This window comes from Dryobates pubescens, chromosome 17 (genome assembly GCF_014839835.1).
Source record: "Dryobates pubescens isolate bDryPub1 chromosome 17, bDryPub1.pri, whole genome shotgun sequence".
Lineage (NCBI taxonomy): Eukaryota > Metazoa > Chordata > Aves > Piciformes > Picidae > Dryobates > Dryobates pubescens.
Genome location: NC_071628.1, coordinates 7,798,151 through 7,823,250, shown reverse-complemented (window position 1 = coordinate 7,823,250; position 25,100 = coordinate 7,798,151). Strand labels below are relative to the sequence as shown.

Below are 25,100 nucleotides of genomic sequence, written 5' to 3'. Positions count from 1 at the left end.
AAAAATCCTTGTCACTAACAGGAACCATCAGCAGCATGGAACAAATTGACTTGCCAAGGACATTTCCTCCAATCTCACTATTTATACTGGAAGTATTCTTTTGTGTACTAAGAGTCAGACTATGAGTATTTTAATTTTTTTTTTTTAATGCTGTATATTAAGATAGTTTTCTACTGCCATTTTCAGTCAAATTTGAACTTGGTTGTGGAAATTACTTCCATTGCACCAACATTTGGCCATGCTTTTTTCCAGGAGGCGATCAAGCAGTTTAATTAGTCCACAGTTCTCCCTGCCTACCTCATTATACTGAGCTCTTTGCTGTTGCTGCCAAGGGTCTCCCACAGGTATGAATCAGATCAAGCATGTTGCTCTCCCTCTTCTGCTTTTAGCACGTTGATTTTGAGATTTAAGTGACTGAGATTTAATGGATCCATGATATTATTTGGGTCAGCTTGGGTTAAACAAATAGGTTTTGTATTTTACTCACAAGTTGCTCACACACAAACTCACAACTTGGTTCTCACTCTCATCTCCTTTGTTAGCTTGAGGCTGTAGACCAGTTGCTAATAAAGTGTTTACCTCCTCTAAACTTCCCTGAAGTGGCAGTGCTACTGTGGCAAAGGAATACAAACATAAGTTTGAGTTCTGACTGCACAAGGGGTCTCTTGAGGTTAAGAACTCCTTCAGGTAAGTGAGACCAAATCCTTAGAGAGCTCAGAAAAGGGCAGAAGCTTGTTGTGACCTATATTTATGGTGACTCACCAGTGAAATTTACCATTGTTACTTTGTTTTGCCTCTGTTTCTCAGGAGTTACCCACATTTTAAACAAGTTTGCTCCTACCTAACTGAATCAATAGATGAGTAAAATTAGGACTCTATAAGGCAGCCAGCATTTGTAATAATAGAAGGGAACATTCCAAAGCAGTTACAGAAGAAAAGAACTTCAGATAATTAGGAGAGGAGTTGGCCAGTGATACAGATTTACAAAGTACCCAAGATAAAATAACAGATACTAAAAATATCTATGCTGAAATGAAATCAGTGCTTGAGCCAACCTCCACTCTCCAGAAATTAGTGAGGAAATCATCCAAACAGGGCAGACTGTGGTGTAGTGCCTTACTCGGGGGCATGTACACTTAACATTTCAAAGTATCTTACACTGAAAAAGGAGAGACATGGGGCTCACATCACAGGCAGCTGTGGGCTTTTTGAGTATATTCTGCAGCTTTTGCTTTTTAAAAAATGGTGGGTTTATTTCTACCTAGAAAACATTCTAACAATGAACACTCTGGATCTAGAATGGCAAAAGTCCTGCCTGCGGGGCCTGAGATGAATTCTAATCCACCAGGACATGTTTTTAAATACACATGACTCTCTATCTAATAGGTGAGGAACAAAGAATCTAGCTTGCAAATGCAAACATGGAAGCGTCATTTCTTTCATATTTTCTTATCTGCATAATGTGTTTTCTGACTGGATGCAGAATTCTGAAAGTACTATGTGTATTGAAAGTGTTTTGGAAGAAAGAAGTATTTCAAAATGCTGCAGAGCTTCAGGAAAGCAGAGAAGCTGTGTTACGAGAACATCAGCTATAATCTGGGTCAGATTTGCAGAGCAGATGTGTCAGATGCATTTTCTTGGAAACCCTCCATGACAGTTAGTGAGAAGAGTGACCCAATGTTTTCTCACTGTACAAAAATAACTGTTCTGTTGGGTGATGTCATGTGGATGAGGCACTGCTTATATTTCTAAAGCAGTGTCCTGTTTAAGCTTGTTCAGGAGCAGGGATTTTTCTCTCAGAACAGTTTCAAGCAGGGATTCTAAGAAAATCCCTTTGGTACATCTTGACTGATCTCAGTCTGGTTAGTCAGTTTTCTGAATTTTAATTATCTGGGTTTATTTCCAGATAATGACTATTTATGTAAATGAGATGCCTTATAAATAAATATGGTAATTATTCTGTAATATTAATTATTCTGGTTCAAAAACTTTATCTGTTAAAGGCAAATGGTAATGTGGATTGTCTTTGAGTTGATTAATTTAGTTATTTTAGTGGTTTGTTTTATTTTAACCTGACTTACATAGGTTGAACATTGTTCCCTGAACTTAAAGCAAGCTGTGTTGTGTGCTTGGATGTATCAAAGGACAACAAAAATCAAAATGCATCACACAGTGATAGCAGTAAATGGAAATTCAGATTTCAGAATGTTTTTAATCTAAGAATCATCTAAATTAGCTTTACTTGGAGAACCTCAGTTTTAAGTGTTGTTAGCCATTTACTCAAAAATGAGATAGTTTAAAATTAATTATAATCCTGTGTACTTCTATAGCTGCTTCTCTTGAGCAGCTCAATAGTGTTCTACAAACATTAATTAAGCCTAATAGTACTCCTGAGAAGTGGTTAACTGATAGATCTACTTCATTTAATCCATCATGGCATAAGTGATCTCTAGAACAAAATGCAGAAGCATCAAACAGCAGGACTACAGCAGAGTTTAGAGCCTGGAATAAGTGCTGGAGACAGAAACTGTGGGGAACTTTCAGATATGTGGAATGCAATTACTTGGCCTAGGCATGAGTTGAAGGTAAATAAAAGGGCACATAATAAGGAACCAAGATCTCTAGTGAAGGAAACTGTTTTATATATGATGTGAGAGAAGATACCCACCGCAGCACACTGTCAATGATGTGACTCTGGATGATGAATTGGGCTGATTCAGGGATGACTGCTACTTGCACCTCCAGATGGGCCAAAGAGCGGGAGCCCAAACCAGATACAGCAGCTGAGTCCTTACTCTCACTCCCAAAGGTGCAGGGGCTGCTGAAAATAGCAACAAAACAGCATCATCAGTGTGTACATTTACAGCCCAAGACTGTTATTTTTGCCAGCAAATCTGCATGCATAATTTCCTTCCTGATACTACTCCACAAAGAGAAGCTTTTGTTATCTTGCTTTCCTGAAGAGAGCAATGCTTAGAACAAATTAGTGCTGGAACAGACAACAGGTTGGGTTTGGTACATGCATTAGGACTTGGACCATCCTCAAGCAACCATTGTGCTGTCCAGTACTCAAAAGATCTGCTGCAAATATTTGTTTCAGAGCTTCCAGTGTCTACAGGAAGAGCCATTCCAGAAATATGCTCCAGCTGCACTTACTTATATGCCTACTAACAACAGGAGAAGAGGTATGGCATCATTTGCTTGATACCCCCACCCACAGCAACACAGCAAAGGACAATGTTAATGTTTTCTCACCAATTAATACCAATGGCCATCCTCCAGGTCTCTTAGCTTTCACTGTTTGATAGCTGCTGCAATGCCTTGTGAACAGTTTTAGCATTTGCTGGGGGAAACTTTATGATGCAGAGTTCAAATTCTCAGATACACACTCTGAAAGCCTGAGGAAGTGTATCAGCACTGAAAAGCAAAATGATAATAAGTTTACATCAGATTTTTATATATGGAAATTACTTGGAAACATTTGGGCCTCCTCTTTGGAGATCTTTCCTTTCCTTTTTGTTCCCCAGCATTTCTGTGCTTCTGGGACTACAAACTCTCACACAAACATTGGCAATGAACCCTCGCTGAGAAAGTCTACCTGCTGGAGAAAAATCTGCTTAGTTTTATCCAAGCATAATGCCTAGACACTGCAGTTGGATTCTAGCCTTCCTCATGCACAAGTGTTCTTTATTTTCATTTTGTGAATTGTAATTCATGACATACGTGACGCTGACACCTAATGATCCCCACTAGCAGAGCTTCTGCTGAGTTTGGTGGCTTTTGGATCAGGCCCTGTGTTCACTTCATTTCCCCATATTTTTAGCTGCTTCAGTAAGTTATTTATCAAGAAATGAACCTGAAACCTCTTTTATATATATATATATACACACACACACATATATATATATATACATGATAGTCTATTACCTCTTTTATAATTTATCATCAGCAGTTTCCCTGGAGTGCAAAAGGCTTTTCAGAAACACTAAAAGCAGTAAGAGGAAGGGTGACTGCACTGTCATACTGCTACATCATAGTATTTAAATACTTTATTATTTCATAATCTGCCCTAGAATTAAATCATTCCAAGCAGGGACGGTGGCTTTATGTCAAAAGGGATGACTTCCAGATTTTCAAATCTGTCTACATAAAAAAAACATCAAGAAGATTTTTGCATCATCTTCAGTGTGATTCCAGTTTGCCAAAGGCTCCATTTGATTGCATAACCCTCCGGATATAGATCCATTACCGCACTGTAAAGTGGGTTACTGGACAGGGTACGGCAATTCATCCTCTAAAATGCAGAGTGTTGTTTTGCCTGTTACATGCTTTATAACTATCCATTATCATTATCTTTAGAGTTATTTTTACCTGGGTTACAGATGTGTCATGTCTCTTTGAAAGATGTGCTGTTGAGTTCTTTCGGAGCCTCATTCTTTCCCCCCTGTAGACATAAATGAACAGCACACACAGCACAGCCAAGAGAGTTCAAAAGGAATAAAAACGGTAAGAAAGTGAACAGATCAAGCTCCAAATTGCATACTTGAGAAACTGAAATAGTTTTGCCTGTGGAAGCCAATCTCTGCCAGGAACTACTATGAATAGTAATAGCTGTTTTTTCTCTCTTTTTTTTCCTTTTTTTTTTTTTTTTGAGCACTGCTGAAGCCTTATGAATTATGAGTAGTCAGATCTCACAATCTTGGGACAATGTCTGTGAAAACCATGTCCTGGGCCAGAGAAGTTCTCCATTCCATTCCTGGCTCTGTCACTGACCATCTGCCACTTGTCCTCTGCCTTGCTTGAGGTTACCCATGTGTAAAATGCACTTAAAATAAGCTAAACTGTACTTTGAAAATGGCTTCAGAGCCACAAGCTAGAAATTTGGGGTTGCAACATGGAAAAAAAATGGTTCTGTGCTTGCCAGGCCATAGAAACCCTGCATGTCTCCCTGTCTGCACTCTTGAGGAGGCTAAATCTGTCTGACAGTGCTCCACCCTGCACTTGAGAAGCAGCAGAATACCACATTAAGCATGCTTGATCCCTGCCCACCTGCAGCACACACAGTTGTTAACTTGTTTAATTAACTTACTATGCACAACAAAAATCTGATCCAACACTAACTGGAATTAAAAGGAAGACTTCTGTTGAATTAATGCTCTTGGGGTCAGTCTCCATATGCATGCAGAGACCACTGCATGGAGATTCTTAAAGGCCCTACAAAGGGAAGGGCTTTGTTTGACTGACACACAGACATATTTCTGTGCAGTGAGCCTGCAGGAGCTGGGCACACAGTAAATCTGTCTCTGCCTCTACAGTACCACCATTCACTGATGCTGCTCTTTATTCAGACATAAATACAGTGCTGTAGTCACTATTTTTCATAGACCCTTTCACACGTGGCTTTAGACAAGCCCTAATGTGGAAAATTGATGACAAGCTACGCAGTAAAGCTCTGCGGCTAGATGTAAGCTAGGAAAGGTGACTTGATAAAGGTGGTGACGAGCTAATAATGAAATGGAACATTGTAATTAAATGTGCTAGTGGGGAAGAAAATGTGCCACAGCCAGGAGAGCAAGAGAACGAGCAGCAGGTAGGTCATGGAGAGAAAGAAGTGTAGGCTTGATGGAACAGGGTGGGAAGGAGGGGGAGATGTAAGAACAAGAAGGACAGGATGGAGATAAGCACTGTGCTAGCTGTGATGGCAGGATCAGGCAGAAACTATTTTGTCTGGTGTTTGTATCAGGCTTTGCATGGTGAGATCTACATCCCTGGCTGCAATTTGTTGATATGATGCAATATGTAATTAAATGCAGATAACTCCTAGAAGGACAGAGATGGTAGAGGGAAACACACAGGTTGGGCTATAAATAAGCAGCAAATCAAAGACACCTGCATGAAGTTTTACCTGTGACATGAGCTGAAAAGTATGAAAACTGCCACAGACTGTTTAAGAACTGCGTTTCTGTGAAATGAAAGTTTTCCATTAGAAATAGCCAAGAATATTTTTATGGTTATGAACCTAAACTCTGCAAGTTCGTGGACCAGTGCAGTGATTTTTGCCTCAGTACACATGCAGCTGAAACAATACTCTTAGAAGCAGGAACAGACCCATTAATCTTGGATGTTAACACTGAAGCCTAAAAAATTATGCCTACATGAAAAATGAGCACAGGCAGAAAGCACACAGCAGTTTGAATATCAAAATTACTAACAGAAGCCAGAAGATGAACTTCATTATTGCTATTTATTTGAAGAAGAAAATGCATTTCCAGGATTAAAATATACCAGAAACTGTCAGAGGATTTAGAAAAATTTCTAGCAGCACACTAAATAATTTAAGGGCTCACTACAGGATGCAGACCAGCTTGCTGCAATAAATACTGGAGTTCTGGGCTCTTGCTCTCTCAACTCACTGTATAATGCTGGGAGAGAAAATGCCTTTATGGGTGTGGCTGGAAATGCATTTTTACATAGAAATGCAAAGAATGGGCAATGTTGTTCTTGTAGTCCCTGCCTGGGACAGGGGTTTGACACATTCCTTAGTTTGCTCTCTGTTGAGAGAAAAAGGCAAAAAAAAAAAAAAAGAAAAAGAGAGAGACTCAGCTTGCAAATATCAAACCTGGCAGCACAAAGCTGTGTGTGCATGTGCAGGCTTGCACATGGGTGCTTCTGCCTGGGTAGAGACTGGCTGGTGTCAACCGCTCTCTTCCCTACAATAAAAGTTGTATTTTATATTCTGTTTAGTCAGATTTCTCAGAGGGATGAGGTAAACCAATACAGCAGATTTGAATATATATGTATATACAGTCCATATTCAGAACACTACATTAAATTAGTTCAACAGAGGGCCACCGAGATGCTGAGAGGGCTGGAGCATCTCTCTGATGGGGAAAGGCTGAGACACCTGTGGCTGTTTGGCCTGGAAAAGAGAAGATTGAGAATGGGATTTTACCAATGCTTGTCAAGGTCAAGAGGATGTGGCTGGGCTCTTTTCAGTGGTGCCCAGGAGCACTGGGTACAAACTAGAATCCAGACGTTTCCACCTGAACAAGAGAAAGAAAAATGACTTTTGACAGCACCAGAGTACTGAAACAGGCTGCCCAGAGAGGTTGTGGAGTCTCCTTCTCTGCACAGATTCCTTTGGATATTTAAATCCCGGGCAACCTGCTCTAGGAGAACCTGCTTTAGCGGGTGAGTTGGACTAGCTGATCTGCAGAGGCCCCTTTGAACCCCCACCACACTGGGATTCTGTGTAATTTTCTGTCTTTGTAATGAGCCTCAAGCCAAACATCCAGAGCTGAGGAAAGCTTGAATTCAAAGGCAAAATTGCATGGTTGGAGTCTATCCCTGAACATCACTTCAAAAATAGCACTTTGTTACAAAGTCTTGAAACCCATTACACAAGGTGCAGGAAAGCAGCGTTTCTGCTTGTGGGTCCAGGCAGGAGGCCTCATTTTGTTGCACTCAGCAACATCTTGACACAGTGCACTAAGCCGCACGCTCTTAAAAGATTATTTTTGTCTCGGGTTCTTTTCTAGCCTTTGATGCAACAACCTGGTGCGGGTTACATCAAGCCTGCAGAAAACCCCCGGTTCTCTCTTCCCTTGTTTTCCAGACAGCCGGCACCTCCTCCGGGTCCTGCCGACGGGCGCCGCAGGTGAGCGAAAATCCGGCATATTTGGCCCGGAGATTAATTTCTGTTTCAATTACAGGTGCTGCCGGCGGGCGGGAGACGCTGTAAGGTGGAGCGAGAGAAGGCAGAGAGGAGCCCATCCTCGTATTTTAGTCTGTGCTTGAGGGGATTTCACCGAGGGCGTCCCGCTCCCCCCTCACGGTTCAAAGCCGCCAGCGCCTCGCCGCTCCCTAAAGCGGGAAGGAGGGAGGTGGGGGACGCCGGGCCGAGGCCGCCCGCCGCCGGGCCCGCGCTGTCGCGAGCTCTTCTCCGAGGCCGGCTGGGCAGCGGGGCGCGGCAGGGCGGTGGCAGCGGGGCCGCCTCAGGCACGGCGGGGCACAACCACCTCCCGCCGCGGAGCAACAGGACCCCGCGGGCGCCTTCCCGCGCCCTCCCCGCCGCGATCACGAGTCGGCTCCCGCCTTCCCCCCACCCACCCCCCGTGACAGCCAAGATGGCGGCGAGAGGAGGCGGCGCGGAGGGGAGGGGGGATCCCGCCTGAGACGCCCACACGGCGGGGAGGCGGCGAAGGCGAGTCCGGGCTCCGCTAGAATGAGATAAGGGCACAGGGACCGAGCGCGCTTTCCCCCCTCCCCTACCCCCCCTTAACCCTCCCGCTTCTCGGCGCCGGGAGCAGAAGGCGCCGGCGGCCGTAGCCCCAGCCCCGGGACGAGCGGCCCCCGCCTAAGGTGAGGGCTGTGGGGCAGCGAGGGAGCGCGCTGGGCTGTCACCGCGGTGGGCTGCAAGATGTGCGTGTGTTGGTTTTCCGAGGAGATATCGCGGCGGGGCAGGCACTATCGCGATAGCCGGCGGGGAAGGGGCGTCCGGCAGCCCGCGGCGCGCTGGGCTGTCAGTCCCGGGCGGGAGGCCGGGCGAGGGGCTGAGCGGAGCGAAGGGGCGGTGGTAACTTTCCGCTGGGCCGCGGCGGGAAGAGGGAGAACTTTCTGCTTCGCCCCATCGGGTGGACGCTTCCCGCCAGCCCCCCGCCCCGGTTTGTGGGGCCGCGGGCGCAGGCGATGCTCAGGGCGGAGACCTGCCCGAGCCTCGGCCGAGTTCTCCCTGCTGACCTGCCATGTTACAAAGGCAGGGCAGGAGCATGCTGGCGGGCTGGGGGAGAAACCGACCGGGGTGTGTGCGTGTTCTCCTGAATAAATGTGCAGTTTTTCCATGTAGTGCGTGCTGCGTCAGCTGGAATTGCCCAGGTAATGTTCAGCCTTGTGCGTATTTTGATTGCGACTTTCCCCTTGGCTCCCACAGCCTGGGTTACTGTGTACCTGGATTAGTGCAACGCTCAGGACACGCTGGTAAAAATTAGCGCTGACATTTTTATCGTCGTTCCGTCATGATGTCTGCCTGTAGCATAAGTCGCTGGCCAGGGGATGGTAACATTTAATAACTTCCTAGCGATGGTTTGTTATGCTGGAGGAATTTCAAACGGACTGCATTTAAAGATGTCCTGCCTCAGAACGTTTATTTGCTAAAAAGGAGCTCTTAACTTGGCACTTGGTTCTGAAGTGGAGGGTGGGTTTTTTTGTTTCAATTAACTGCGTCGAAGTGTGGTGTTCTGAACAGATTTTTTTCACTTCGTTTCACAATTTTCTGTGTAACTGTTGCTCAACTAGATATTTCCGTGAAGACTGTTACATTACAGTACATAATCTTGCACTTTCTGAATGATTACACACAAGTATTTAATCTTGGCAAGTATCTGTGGTGGTTTAGGAAAACTAATTGAGTTAGTCTAGCCAAGGAAGGTCGAGGGGGAGTAAATGGATTATTTCTGGTTTTGTGTCTAACACAGAAGTCTTGCTTTGTAAGAGTCTCTCCTTTCTCTCTGCAATTAAAAAAACAACCCACATGTATTTAGAGTATTGTTGAAACTTTGCCTTGCTTTTAGAGTATTGAGGAGTCTGTAAGCTCATTTAAAGTGAACATTAAGATGGAGCTGTGTCTCTGGTAGATGAAGCTCTGTTTTCTAGGGGTTATCGTGACTTGGCATTGTAATTGCTCCTTTATCAAAAATAGAGTATTAGAGTTTTTGTGGTTAGCTTTCGGGAAGAGGGGGAAATTGCAGGGAGCTTGAAAGAACAACAACAAAAAAGGCGAAAAAAAGCTTATCTACAGCCTTAAGAGTTTGTGATGTATGTGTTTTACTTCTAATGAAAGCATCAGGGTCCAGCTTTCCTCAAGTTTATGAGCAGTTTCTTCTTAACAGTGAATTCACTTCGAAGTAGCTCAAAAGAGAAGTTCTTTTTTCTGCAAGTAGCACGCCAAAAGGTGCTAGGACCATCTACTGAAATACAGGATTACTTTGAAATGTTTTTGGTTTGTTTTCTGGCATTAAGGATGTTCCTACAAGTGAGTTTGTATGTACTTTGTGGTAGTGTGTTTGCAGGTCTGCATTTCTTGAAGACAGCTCATTCTGTGCATTATGCTTGGCTGTAACACTGGTTTGGTGCTTGATGGAATTTCTATATGCATTAATGGCAATATTAGCAATTTAGTATTTGTGTAGCCAGAGTTAATTATTAGTTAGTAAAAACATAAATATTGACATAGCTGGCACACAGTGTAGGGCTCAGGTGAGTGTAGCTGATTCAGGTCAAGCATTAGGAACAATGTAAATAACCTGGTTTTATTTGAGGTAGTGCTTGAAAGGGAGAGTAGCAGGGGAGAGAGTAGAGCCTGGATGGTGCTCTAAAGATTAGGAGGTTGTCTATGGAAGATCTCTTAGCTAATACTCCTGTGTCACTCGGACAAAGGAATTGTGGCACCAGTGTTCAGCAGCCAGTCTGGCACTTTTTAATCTACAGAAATCTGCACTGAAGTGTTTACAGATTTCTAGGTGGGTTCTTGCTGTAGTTTGTGATAGCTGGAGAAAGAGAGTCTTGTGACTCTTCAAGGAGGAAGACAACATTTAGACCAGGCAGAATAATGATAATGGGCTTTGTTAATTGTGGGGTTTTAGAACTGGGTAAAGAAATGTGCAGCATCACCTCAGTATTCAACATCCCTTTTCTATTTCCATCATACTTCCCAGCAACTAGAGTTAGTTTTGTAGTAGGCTGAAATGATTTTTTTAGGAGTGGCTGTAGAAAATGTTGCACTTGTGGTCAAACACCAGCAGGTTGTGGAGAGGGAAGCATGAAATAACTACTTAGTTAAAATTGAGAAAGGTCTTTATTTATCTCCTGAAACCAGGATGTGTAGGAAGCCTTCTTTCCATTGATTGTCCTTTACTCAGCTTGCACCTCAGATTTTGAATACGGTGTCAGCATGACCAAAAAGTTGGAGGCTCCATGTTGCATAATTTATGTTGGACTGGAAAAAAAACCCCAAAGTTGCTGTAACTTTGTAACCTTGTTCAAACATAATGTTTGAGGTTTTGGTGATTTCCAAGTATCATTGTGTCTGACAGAGGGTTCCAGTAGCTCAGGTTTTGACAGACTAGTAGCTGTGGATTTCAGGTATTTGTTCTGAAGTTTCCTGGAAAGACCTGTAATGATACTTCTCAAAAGAAGAGGGAAAGGACCAAAAAAACCCCACCAAAATAATTTCTGTGTAGGTGCCTTAGCAAAACATGATGCAATTTATGTGAATTAGTGTGCTCCCAGTATGATTCTCCTGTTTGGTAAAGTATTTAAATCAGGCTTATCTCTGATGTATTGAAATGTCAGGGGGTTTTATGTCAACTCAAAAAAATCCACCCAAAACCCCCAGCCTAGTCTTCCCCTCACCACCACCCCCCCGCCCCAACCAAACCCTTTGAAGATTTAGCACCTATGGAGAAAGTTTAGGTTGAGTTTGAACAAAAAGCAGGGGTGCAGGTATGGTTTAGAGGGCTGAGTTTTACTTGTCCCTCATCTTTCTGCTGTCACCTTGCTGGGTGGTCTTAGGCAGGAGCATAGCAAAGGCCCTGAATCTATCCCCTTATAGATCAATTCTGTATATAAATAGTGTTTGCTACTGGGAGCACAAATCATGATAGAAATTTGATGCCATACTAAAAGCAGCAAATCCTTGCAAATCCTTTGCAAGCTAAAGCGATTTATGCCTTGCTTTAATTGAGGATAGCTGACAGATAGGAGATACGTATGTACAGAGTGAATGCATCGCTGCTGTTCAGCTGTTTGTATTGCTCAGAGTGGTACTGACCAAGTAATTGCCTAAAATGAAGGAGGTTCTTTGCTGTGTTGTGTAGTAAACCTTAGCTTTTAATTTTATTGTTTTTAATTTTTTTTTTTTTTAAATCCTTCAGTCTATGCCTTGTCTATGTTATCATTAGCCTATGCCTGGTCTGGAAGCTTTGTCATGAGTGATCTGGAAGTACTCTGCTGATGTATGTATGCTTATAAAGTGCCCCCACAGACTATGGAGTCATTAAAATGTACGGCAAAGGCTACATGAGGCAGTGATGCTGAGAGGTTTGAGCTATAGCAGTCATTTTAGTAGCAGTCTGTGATGCAGAAGTAGTCACTGGTAGTTCCCCAAAGAACTCACAAACAGTGCTAGGAGGAAATTGTGGAGGAGAAGTGGAAGTGAAAGACTTCAGAAAGTGTTTACTTTACTCTTTGAAATGATGTATTTTTACCTTTTCAGAGTGTACTTCTGTGTATGAGAGAGTTACTGTAGAGGCCGAAATAAAGTGAAATTGAAATAAGAAGTAACAGGGAGGGGGGGCTGGGGTGTGAAAGGAGGAACAACTATGGTATAAAAATAGGATGTGAAGAGGAAGGAGGAGTGTTAGAAGCGAGTTAGCCAATTATATCCTTACTATTTCATTTTAACTTTCAAGTTTGGCTTATAATTTGGGTCAGAAAAAAATCTTTAATACTAATTAAGCCGATTATTTCACTTTACCTATCTGAAATAGAAGTGGGCAGGCAGGCAGTGTGTTGTATATGTTGTGTGTACATACATGTGAATGAAGAAGGCCCAAGAGGAAACTCCCAATGTTTTTTAGTATGTAAATGTTACATTATGCAAAGAAAAGGCCATTGTAGACTAAACTCTCCGAGTTTTTGCTTTTTCTTGAGCTTCAGAAGAAACTTATGGGCCTAAGGAATTACTGAGTTGTACAACCAAGATTAGGATCTGGTCCAGCTCTAGTAGTTTCCCTGTGTCAGTGTCTCTGATATTTTGACTATAAAATGGCAGTGAAAAAGGCATTACTCTCCAAATCCTGCAAGTGCAATGGCTTTCAGGCTCAGCATAACACTGTCAGTTAGATCCCAGTGCAGGAGCAGTGTTCCAATGAATTGTCCAACTTCATAGTTACCTTGTGTGCTGAACTGCTCAGCACAGTGAGACTTCATGTAGCGTGGCAGGGGCAAACCCTTCTTGGGGTACTTTTCTTATGATATTTATCACTTAAGGTGACTCTCCCTGACCCAGTACTCTGAGCTTTCTTTTAAGGTCTGGTACAGGTATTTAATATTTGTGATCCAAAGGACGGCAAAGAGATTTTAAGATGGGTCTGTTCTGTTAAAAAGGTTTTTGAGATGGAGTTGACTTCTGAAGCAGTAGTTGCCTTGCTGTATCAGTGCTCTTCATCTGATTTTATCTGATTATCTGGTGGATACCCTAATGGTGCTTTATCCTGCTTTGCTACGTAACCCAGCTAGGAAACTCAAAGCAATCCATGTTAGTGGGTGGTTCTAGTTGTAGGTAGATGATGAACGTATTGCTGTCTGGCGCTAGAGACTTGCTAGATGAGGGAGGTATTACTTGGTGTTATCTCTCCATTAAACCTCTCCAGTGTGGTGTAGATCATCTACAATCAGTAGTCTCAGCCCTGTAGTCACGGTCTATGCATGTCATCCACTCAGTGTCTATGATTTGCAGCGTGGCTGGGTCCAGTTTTCTTACTTTTGTTGCTGGCTAGACGAAAAAAGGACTGTCAAATGTTCTAAGTCACTATTAAAGTGTATGTGAAAATGTAGGGGAAAAAAATGTTAGGAACAATTCCCAGCTGTCTTCCCCTCCACTACACCATAAATTCAAAATTTTAATTTGGGTGGAGAATGGCTTAAAAACCAAGCCAAGGTTGGCATGTGTGTCCAGACATGACTAGGTGAAAGCAGGCCATTTCTGTCACTCTTTGTTGATGCTCTTGGACATTTCCAGTGACAGATTTTGGATTTGATGCTCAATATTGAAAGATATACTGTTTTCATTTGCCTTTATCCACTGTGCCAAGGAAAGCAGAACATTCTGTTTGGGGGACTTCTCCCATTTTAAAATGTTGCTGTGTAATAAGTAGCTGTACAGAAACCCATGGACTATCTGCCCTATTGAACTGTGTTTTGGATGAAGTAATATTTACATTTTTTTAGTGCTTACCTTGAATGCCCTCCCCCTCACGTGCTACAAATCATTTTCTGCATCCCTCACTACAAACACAGTTGTATTTCAGAAATTATTTCCAGTCTTTGGTTTTGCTTTTTTTGGCCATAAATACTGTAATCTAGGAAGAAAAGTAGAAGTTTTCAAACGAGCCTAGTTAAGATTTGTCTCTGTCATTAATCTTATGGGATACTTTAAGATCACTTTCTTCAATTGTTGCAGTTAGGGTTGAATTATTACAGGATTTTGCTGTGGCACAATTGTAGTGAGCACTTAAGTAGCCTATGCCTTGTTAGAGCCTCCTTAGTGAATGTTTTGGTTTTACTGAGCCTGAAAGCAGCAATGAGGAACAAACAAGTGGAAGGCTTGGTGAGTGATGGTGGAAAGTATAGAAGCTGTGGAAAAGGCCTGATCTTTCCCTCAGGGTGAAGTCTGTTCCTTCCTGCCTTCTCCCTGCCAGTTATTCTGCTCCCTCCTCTTATGCTTTGATACTCTAGATGGTTGTAACAGTCCTACTGAATCTAGATTAGCCTCTGAATTTAAGCCTAATTTTTCTCTCTCCTTAGACATTGCTTGAACAAATCTGCTTGTCCCTCAGTTCTTGGCCTGTGTTCCTATTTTCTGCTCCCAAACTCATAGTCTTGTAGTCTGCCCTTGCGCTCTTATCCAGCACTTTTCTGTTTCCCAGGCACCTCTTAGAGATCTTTTGTTGCCAAGTTTTCTGAGCCCTCTTGATTATCTCTTTTACAGTTTGGATGAGAGCATGCTAACCATCAGTTGGTGCGGGTGATTGTGAATGGGCAAGCAAAGCACTTGATAGCAGTTCTTGCCCAGTGATGTAGAGACAGAACAACTTTGGTTGTTTTCTCATTTTGTTTTGGCTTTCTTTGTTTGCCAGTATGTTTCTTAGCATTAGTATTCCTATTGATGCAAGATCAAAGGGAGCTTAATGGAAGGTAGTGGCTTTTTCTTAGTACCGTATTGTCTAACGTTTTTGAGTGCAGATCTATGGGCTAAAAAGTAGTGCAATTGATCACTTTAACACTGTTTCTGTAGCAGCTTTCTCTGGTGCTGTCATTTGTTTAACTGTAGCAGCAGAAAATGCAAAGCAAAAGTGGAGGCAATGTCCTACTACAAAATAAAAATGCTCTGAGTAGTCTCAGTTGTATTACAGAGTCCCACCATGGTCCAATCCTCTTGCTAAAGCAGGGTCACCCACAGCAGGTTGCCCAGATCCAGATGTCCAGGTGGGTTTGGAATCTCTCTGGAGAAGGAGACTCCACAAACTCTATGGGCAGCCTGCTCTAAGGCTCCAGCACCCTCACAACAAAGTAGTTTTCCCTCATTTTCATATGGAACCTCCTGGGTTCCAGTTTGTGTCTGTTGTCCCCTACCCTGTTGCTGGGCACCACTGAAAAGAGTCTGGCCCCATCCTCTTGCCCCCTGCCCTTTAGCTCTTGCTGAGCATTGAGAAGATCCCCTCTCAATCTGTTCTTCTCCAGGCTCAACAGCCCCAGGTTTCATCAGCCTTTCCCTCTCACAGAGATGCTCCAGTCTCCTCAGCATCTTGATACCAGCTAGTATAGGGGTGATGTAGGTCCTTTGCACTCTGTTTCTTGAATAATTAGGTCTTTTACTTAATAGATTGAAAAGAACAAACTAGTTTTATATATATTCTGGAAGCTGCAAATCCTACAAAATAGAGCTGCAAGTATGCTGGCAGCGATTCTCAGTCATTCCTTGTGATGCTTGAAAGTCTGTTTTTCTTTCCTTTGACTCTCTTCATTGCCTTTCCAGATAGTTAGGGCTTTTTTGGTTTGTTGTTGTTGTTGTTTTTCTTTAAAGTGTCCATGAGGAAATTCTTTGTTGTAATGCTCTGTGGTAGTTTTAGGCGATGCCTTTAAAATTAGTTCTTGAACTTTTTGCAGCTGTGCTTCTGACCTGCAGGTGGTCCCTAATATTGTAATTTCTGGCACTCCTGGAAACTTTGTATTGCAGATCAGGTCTGTAGTGCTGTATGGATTAGAAAGACTTGCTCCAGGAGCTGATTTCACTCTCTGGGCTGTCACTTCTTCCTTCCTTGCTCTAGGAGTAATGAGCTGAAGTTGCCGATTTGCTTCTGCAAGATCTGAAATAAGGTGTCTTGTACTTTGGAGTTATGAACAGAACCTTAAACTTTTTGCTCCCAGAAATATAATTCTGATAATCCAGTATATTGGGGTTTTTTCTCCTAAATTTTCCAGTTCAGGAATTGGAAGCAAATCTCCTGAGTTGTTTCTTCCAGCCTTGCTTATGTGACACTTTATCTTCTGAAGTCTTCTCAGAGTAATCTTCTAACAGTGTTCTCCAAGTCTTGGCCTCATTTAGACACAAGTTTATTTTTGACTACAGCCTTGCTGATGCTAATGAGTAATTTTGGGAGACTGAAGTCTGAGAATGTCTCCAGTGAGGTGTTCTCCTCAGTCCCATGGTGGAAAGCTGTTGCTTAAAAATGCTTAAATATAGCACAGGCTGCCTGGCTTGCCCCTACCTCAGTGTAAAACACCAGCTCAAGCTCTCTATGGTCATACCAGTGTTTAAAAGTGGTCATACTGATATTTACAAGCTAAATGTACCATATCTGGAGAAAAAAAGTGAGTTGTGGCAGTTCATGGCAAGGAGACTAACTGCAAGACACAGGCAAGGTGGTTGAATGGAAGAGTGCACGTGTATTGCTGATTGTGTTGGGAAGAATCTGCTCAACTATCAGAATCTTGCAAAGAGGAACAATATGCTAAAGTGACTTTGCAAGGTTATTGAGCTAAGGAAGCACTTAGAATGTGTTAGCCAGCCATGAAAGAGGCAGGGAAATTATTTTCAGAAAATAGTGGAAGAGTTGAAATAGTTTGAAGTGGCTGGCTCAAGCATTTGTTGATTCTTTTGCTGCTTTAAATGTATTATGTTGTGTACGCTCTTGAAATATCAACACAGCATAACACAATAGTATGTTTCTAAAGTTTTAAGCCTGGTTTCATGCACTTTTTCAGCAGTTGTCACATGTCACTTTGTTTTAGGGAGCCTTGCAACAATTCACCAAGTTCCTTTAATGCATCTAGTGCAGTGGGGTGTGCAATAAGTTTCAACAAATCTGTACATTGTTTAATTTTTGGTTTTACTGTTTCTATAGGGAATGAACCTTTAACAAGAAGCGTATGTTAAAGCCTGGCTAAGAACAAGAGAGGCAAAGTGTAGAAGCAATGTCCTGATGAAAAGGTAGGGGACACATTGACAGAGGTTTCAAAAGGCTTGTGTTCTGACTTGAGAAAATTCCTGTGATATTGAGGTGCTTCTGCTTTGTTCCCAGGATTGTTTGCTTGCTGTGAAGAAAATATTGGGGGCAGGGCTTGTATGTCACCTTTGTCAGGCAACTTTGGAACTACAGGGGTGGAGTGAAGTTTTTTCTCTGAGTAACTGCTTTTTTTACATGTTCTTAGACTGTTGAGCTCTCATGTGATTTGTGCAGTGTCATGGCTGAGAAATGGTTCTGAGTGGCTTTAGCCAGGCTGACTGATCCAGTTAACTTCATTTTGCTCTTGCATGACTAGCTGCTGCATTTCTGTGTTTTGGCAGCATCTACAAGACACTGCAGCAGTACAGACAGGAGACTAAAATGCTGGGGGCTCTTAGAACTTCACTGGCAGTGTTTAAAATTTGGTCACTGTTTTGTCTATTTGTCTACTCTTTGCATACCTTCAAGGGAATTCTTGGAATTCCCATGATTATATGACAAATGCTTTAAAGAAAACAAAACCAAAACCCAACTCTGAACTGGTTTAGGAAAGTTGTGTTGCAGAACCTGGCACTTGGTTTCCAACCTACACCAGGAGACATTTGTTCCTTGTTTACAAACAGAACTTCTCTTTGGAGTCAGGCTAACCAAGTGAAATGTCACTTGATTTAGATAGCAAATGGACTTAATAAGGATCTCAAATTAATAAGAGATTTAATATCCTCGAAGGAAAATGCAGGAAAGAATAGGAATGAAGACAAAGAAGGATTAAAAGATTACAGGGCAGTTGTTTGTGTCTGTCAGAGGTGGAATGGTGAAACTGTTCTCATGGAGTCGGATAGTCTTTGCCTTTGTCACAGGTCACGCATCTCTTGTATACAAAAACATACAGGTGAACCCTTTATGCTTTCTGGGGAAGCTGGTTCCTGGAAAGGTAGCTGGTACTGCTAGAGCAGTTCTGCTCTGCAGCCCACTTAGAAGTAACCTCTGCAGAAGTCTGTGGGTAGGAGCAGGTTGTATGAATTACCAGGTTTGTGGTTTTTTCTTCTTGGAAATGGTGTAATGCATCTCTGGTAAACTCCATACGTTATGAAACATCATGCTTGCCGCTGCTGCACAGATGGGATATATGGCACATGCACATTAGTTCTGCTCATGTGGGGAGGAAGAAGCTGATGTGTACTTCCCTTTTGGAGTATATGAATGAAAAATGGGATCTGTTCAAAAAGCTTAGATGCTGGAGCGGACCGGCCTACAACCGGAGCAGACCGGCCTAGACCGCCCTAAGCCGGAGCAGACCCACTTAAACCGGACCAGACCGGCCTAGACCTGCCTAAGCCGGACCAGACGGCCCTAAGCTGGACCAGACCAGCCTAGACCGGAGCAGACCGGCCTAAACTGGACCAGTGAAACTGAGTTTACTCTTTGTCTTTCAGCACAGTAACCAAGCTACCTGTGGATCTGTGACAGGATTATTGGATTGTTTCCCCTGTTTGCATAGTCTTGAAATGGCAAAAAAGCCTTTTTTTCTCCCTTGTTTATGTAGTCATGATCTGCAAATGTAATGCATGGTTTTAATATTTTCTTCCAAGTCAGTTTGCTGTTTGCAAGGATACTTTGTTTGTCACTGATGTTTATGGTGTTTAATTTATAGTGGTACTAATTCTATGCAGTCCATTAAAAATTACTGACATGGCATGGCTCAAAGGCCATATATTGCACTTATTTCCAGGGACTTTTGTAAGGGGTTATGTTTATGATCCCTTGGCATTGTCTTCTAAGCATAGCCTTTAGTCCTCAGGTGTCTGAAGTGTGGAAAAGCAATAGTAGCTGCTTCTGATGGCACTGTTGATGTTGTTAAATGTCACCAACTGCTTCAAGCAACACTCATTTGCAGTGTGACTTTGTTATGCTTGGGCTTTTTTTCCCCCTGTAGGCTGACTTGCAGCTCTGTTTCATGTACATATAATTATAATGTGCTTTGGAATACCTTCACAGTCGAAGTTTCTACAGAAATTACTCAGATTTATCAGTTTATGTGAAATCCTTTTCAGACAAAAACTGTCACTGAATTAGCTCAGATTTTATGCCTTCTTACTGAGGTCTGTTAACATGAAGTTGAATAAATCTCTCCACAGTAAACAGATGTTGGAAATTCAAGTATCACAGTAGTGCTAGTAAAATCTAAGTTAGCTTTAATAAAACAGCACTGAATTGTTGTGATGTCTTCTGTATTTTATCCTGTTTTAGCTGTGAGCCTTTGTATTGGTAGCAAAGATCTGAAGGGGTGATGCATCATCAGCTAGGCTTTTTCCCCACCCCCCTTCTCTCTTCTGTGAAATCTGCATTAGATTATGAAAATCTTGCTGACTTGTGTATTACTTGCTATAACCTTAGGAAGTAAATTTTTGTGATAGCAGGTGTTTGTATATAGGGGATTCTAATTTTAACTGCCTTGAAATGAGGAGAGCTTGTCCCAGTTTATTCTTGAAAGTTCTTTTGGGAATAAATGTTTGAATTTAAGACTTTTAGTGTAAACTTCATATGAAATAATTAATAGTGAGGCTTAAATTGTGGGATAGGTATGATTCTTCAGTATATATGTCTTTGTTTGCAGTGCTGTCTTGGCTGATTAAATTGGAATAATGTGCCACTAAGACACTGGAATTAGAAGACTTATTTGGTTTGTAATTTTGACAGTCTCAGTTTGTATGATTTTTAATTACTAAAATAGTGTTTCTTTTCAACTTAAAAGCCATTGTGAAGCACTCCAGAAATTGGTGTGGTTTTGTGAAATAAGGGTAATGAGAAAAGGAACAACCCAAAATACAGTATTTTTCTATCTCAGAATCTTTAAGGTGAAGTTCAGGTTTCCACTGCTTTGTGCTGAGCCTATGGTTACAGGGCATTTTTTCATGCACAGCAGTGCAAGACTTGGCCACCTTTCAGTCTACCTTCTCTCTTAAGGCTTTCAATAGGAAAACCTTTTCACTAGAGCTCATGATGCGGTCAGTGTTGAGTTTCAGTTGCTTGCTTAGCCAGCCCTTTCCTTCATCAATTTTCTTCCCTTCTGAGCAGTCTTTGACTCTTCTCTGGACATTATGAAGGATTCTTCATCTTCTTTCTACATTTCTAGATGCATTTTCAAACTATACTCTTTAAAAAAGCATCTGCTTATGCTCTGAGAAAAGGAGGCTGAGGGGAGACCTTCTGGCTCTCTAAAACTTCCTGAAAGGAGGTTGGAGCCAAGTGATAGGACAAGAGGAAATGGCCTCAAGTTGCACCAGAGGAGGTTTAGGTTGGACATTAGAAGAAACTTCTTCACTGAAAGGGTGCTCAAACACTGGAACAGGCTTTGCAGGGAGGTGGTTGAATATCTGTCCCCAGATGTGTTTAAAAGAGTCAGATATGTGGTGCTGAGGGACATGGTTTAGCACCAGCCCTGTTAGAGACTGGTTGGACTTGAGGATCTTAAAGGTCTTACCCAACAAAAACGATTGTATGATTCTATATATTTGTCTTGGGCTGAAACAGCCCACTCTACAAGACCCCCACACAGGAGGGGAAGTAACACAAAACAACTCAGGTTTGAGAGAAGGAATTTAATGAGGTGATAAGATGCACAGTTACCTTAGCCTGTTTGCAGAAAAGCACAGCAAAACCTAAAAGTGGCAGCAGAAGCCAGCGACCTCCCGCAGCCTGCCCAGGCAGAAAGCCCAACAGCCCAAAAACTGGAAGCAGCAACCAAAACACAAAGCCTCTCATGTTAGAATCTGAACTTTAAGCCCCATGATACTTTGCTCCAGCCAGCACTGTCATTTTGAAGCTGGCATGACAGCAGCATGGCACTGAATATCAGCAGCAGATTCAACTCAACCCATGACAATATTTTGTTTTAATTTAAAAGCAAATGGTTGCCCAGTGTACTTTAGCTTTAAGCCAACTTTTATGCCTTCTCCATTGTTTCAGCGTGAGTGCTGGTTGATAAAAAGTTTCTATGACAGTTAAAATGTAGCATGCCATAGTTAGGTCTTACAGAGAGTTGTTCATGTTAGAAAATGTTAAGGAATTCAGTCACATTAGCTAAAAGATGTTTGGTGTCTTTGGTCTTGTGTTAGAGTTTAAAGTTGTGCTTTATGAAACTTCTTCATCTCTCCATGCCTTTGTTGCTAGTCTGTTCTGGGTTTGCTGAAGCCAGATGTACAGTGAAATAATGGGCAGCACATGCAGTGATTGAATTTGTGTCTCTTTGCATATATCACTCAAGGAAAAGTTGGAGTTTGTAGTTTTCTCTTGTATACTGCTAATTGAGTAACGTGCTCCAGATGTTCTTGAAATAACTGAATTTAGGTTAAATTAAGGTTAATTTTGTAACTGCATTTTCTCACAGAACAAGCTGAGCAGCTTTTCACAGACTGCGAGATTGCTACATTTTGATGATTGTTTTGCAGTTCTGAAGTGTCATGTGTTGCTTGTTAACCACATAGCAAGAAACAAAGGTTGGATAGTTTGAGGGTTTTTCATGGTGTTTTCTTGAATAATGTAAGTAACTTTCAAATACAACCTGTTACTCCTTTCCTTGCAAGTTCAGCAGCTGGTCAAGTCACTGGCAAAACTCAGTTACTGAGTCAGTAACTGTTCAGTTAGTCCACTAAAATACAACCAAGCAATGAAATAGGAGCAGGGCGCTGGAATTATCTTTCTTGCCCTGGTGGATGAGATTGATAGTGGTGATCAGGCACAGGCTGACATTCTTCCTTCTTGAGCAGAGACTGAAACTGGAAATCTGAGATCGGCTTGGAACAATTTGACTAAATATACAGAATCAGTACCAGTGACAGATGTCCACATTTATTTTTCTTGGCTTAATGAAGATTTGTAGGTAAACTCCCAAGAATTGTGATGGTGTGAAGTTTGCTCTAAGTAGTAAGTCCTATGTTGTATCAAAAAATGGAGATAAAGCAACTGGAATAAAGATGGCATGAAAACTGAACTCTTGTACCAACCATTTAAACTTTTAAATTCTGAATTTCTGAATGTCACCAAGCTCTTGAAACTCCTTTGTTGTACCAGTTTCTCTTGCAATACAATTCTACACCCAAACAAAATTAATTCAACGAAAGGAAGTCTTAAATAGCTTGTCTGTCTTGAAAAGTCTGGGACTTGATGACAGTAAACTTCCTGAAGCTACTTCAGTGAGGTTCCAGCACATATGGGTGACCTAGATAAACATTTTAGCCCATTTCTCAATGGCCCATGAAAGAACAGAAAGTATTTCCTTTATAGAATACATAGAATAAACCAGGTTGGAAGAGACCTTCAAGATCATCGCGTCCAACCCATCAACCAATCCAACACTGCCCAAGCAACTAACCCACAGCACCAAGCACCCTGTCAAGTCTTCTCCTAAAAACCTCCAGTGATGGCGACTCCACCACCTCCCCAGGCAGCCCATTCCAATGTTCAATCACTCTTTCTGTATAGAACTTTTTTCTAACATCCAGCCTGAATCTCCCCTGGCGCAGCCTGAGACTGTGTCCTCTTATCTGCACTATCAAGCTATTAAATAAGACATGGGGGTTTAAGTGACTTGCAAAGGTCTTAACTCTCATCAAGAGTCTCTGGTATCAAGGGACCTGAGTTTCCTCTATCTCACGGAATTGTAGAGTGATTTGGGTTGGAAGAGACCATAAAGATCATCTAACTGAACCCCTCCCAGCTATGGCCAGGGACACCCTTTACTGGACCATGTTGCTTAAAGCCCCATCCAATCTGGCTTTGAACACTGCTAGGCTTGGTGCCTTCACAACTGCTCTGGTCAATCATCTAGTTTAAATCAAGCTTTTCCCAGTCTGAAGCCATTGCCTCTCATCCTGGCTCTCCATGTCTTTGTAAAAAGTCCCTCTTCAGCTCTTCTGTAGCCCCCTTCAGATACTGGAAGGCTGCTATAAGGTCTTCCTGAAGCCACTTCTCCAGGCTGAACAATGTTATGCACTGCATTATTTACAAGGCCATTTTTTCATCCTGCAGGTATTTTTCTTGTGCTGAAGTTAATTTACAACTTTGGTAACAAACACTGCAAAAACCCCCAAACCTATACAGAAAGAGTTCATATGTGAAGAATTTTCCTACCAATATGTTCCAGGAAGAAAGAATGCAATTTCCCAGCACAGTTTGGCTGGAACAGCAGGAGTGTATTCCTTTTCCTTACAAAAACTTCATGTGGTCTTGAATGATTATGTTTCACAGTGCTCTGGAGACCATTGAAATTGACTTGGTTTAAATGTTTTGTATAAAACCTGGTATATTGCTGGCCATAGATGAGTTGCATATCAAAGATCTGAGCCCCAAAGCACTAAAATAAAATGGTATTAACTTTTAGCCTGCAGAAGCACTGGCCTTGGTATCTGATGTAAAATCTTGCAGGATGTGATAGCTGCAGATATTAGAGTTGTATCTTTATAGTAATCAAGACAGCCTTTGCATTTGTTTAATATTCAGGAAGCAAATTAATTGCAGATAATTCCTGAGAAGATCCAATGTCATGGTGAACAGCATGTAGTAGTAGACTATATGCAAAATCCATAAAACTTCCTTCTGCCTCAGCCATCAAGCTTCAAGGAGTAAACTATTTCTAAAGTTTACACAGTGTTTTGCTGTTACTATTCCTGTAGGTTCAGTTACTCTGGGGTGTAAGTTAATAAGAGGAGGCCACTTGAGTTTTCCATTCCAGGATTTAACAGTTAGCTCACATGATTGTTGCTCAGAATTCTAAATTGGAAAGATCATGATTGCAAGTGAAAAATGTTACATGATCTGATCACAGAATCCCAGTGTGGTGGGGTTGCAGATCACCTAGTCCAGCCCCTAGATCAGGTTGCACAGGAGCATGTCCAGGCGGGCTTGGAATCTGTCCAGAGAAGGAGGCTCCATAACCTCTCTGGGCAGCCTGCTCCACAGCTCCAGCACCCTCACAGGAAAGAAGTTTCTCTTTATGCTTAGGTGGAACCTCCTGGGTTCCAGTGTGTGCCTGTTGCCTCTTATCCCCTACCCTTCAGCTCTTGCTGAGCATTGGGATGATTCTCTCTTAGGCTGCTCTTCTCTAGGCTCAACAGGCCCAGGTCTCAGCCTCTGCTTGTCAGAGAGATGCTGCAAGCTGCCTTATCTTCATAGCCTTCTCTAGACTCTGTAGTAGTTTCTAATCTCTCTTGAACTGTGGCGCACAGAACTGGACACAGTACTTCAGATGTATCTCTGATGATGGATCTCTGTATTTATTTTGTATTCCTCTATTACATTTTATTTATATTATTGCAATTTTTTTTTTAACTTAAAAATACTGATATCAATTTTTCTTTTCTTACCAGATATACCATATTGTAATGGAAAATGGAAGACAAAGGGGCTCGTGTTGCTGACTACTTTGTTGTGGCAGGATTAACAGATATCTCAAAACCACTGGAGGAAGAAATCCACTTCAACGATGCTTGCCATAAAATCGCCAAACCAAAAGAACCTATTACAGATGTAACAGTACTCAATAAATCTCTGGGGGAGGAAGTTCCTCAGGGGTATAAATGCATAGATGTTACTCCCTCAGGACTGTCTGCAGATCTCAACAACGGCAGTCTTGTAGGACCACAAATATACCTTTGTTATCGCCGAGGAAGGGATAAGCCCCCTCTTACTGACTTGGGGTGAGTGATTTTTCTGCTTCAGTAGGTGATTTTGGAAGTTTAGTTGCCTAATGAGCAAATAAAGCAGGTTTATTGAAATTCTGTACTTGTTAAATACAAGGCAAAACTAAACAGGAAG

The 25,100-nt window shown here is 42.1% G+C and overlaps 1 protein-coding gene across 1 annotated transcript in view; it reads left to right on the top strand.

The window, feature by feature from the left end:
• The first annotated feature begins 8,117 nt into the window (after positions 1–8,117).
• Positions 8,118–25,100, top strand: part of DENND4A (DENN domain containing 4A) — a 52,678-nt gene continuing 35,695 nt past the window's right edge. The window contains exons 1-3 of the mRNA XM_054169265.1: positions 8,118–8,361; positions 17,184–17,269; positions 24,653–24,982. Of these exons, the coding sequence (XP_054025240.1) occupies positions 24,675–24,982 (308 nt within the window). The 5' untranslated portion in view covers positions 8,118–8,361; positions 17,184–17,269; positions 24,653–24,674. The remainder of the gene's footprint in view (positions 8,362–17,183; positions 17,270–24,652; positions 24,983–25,100) is intronic.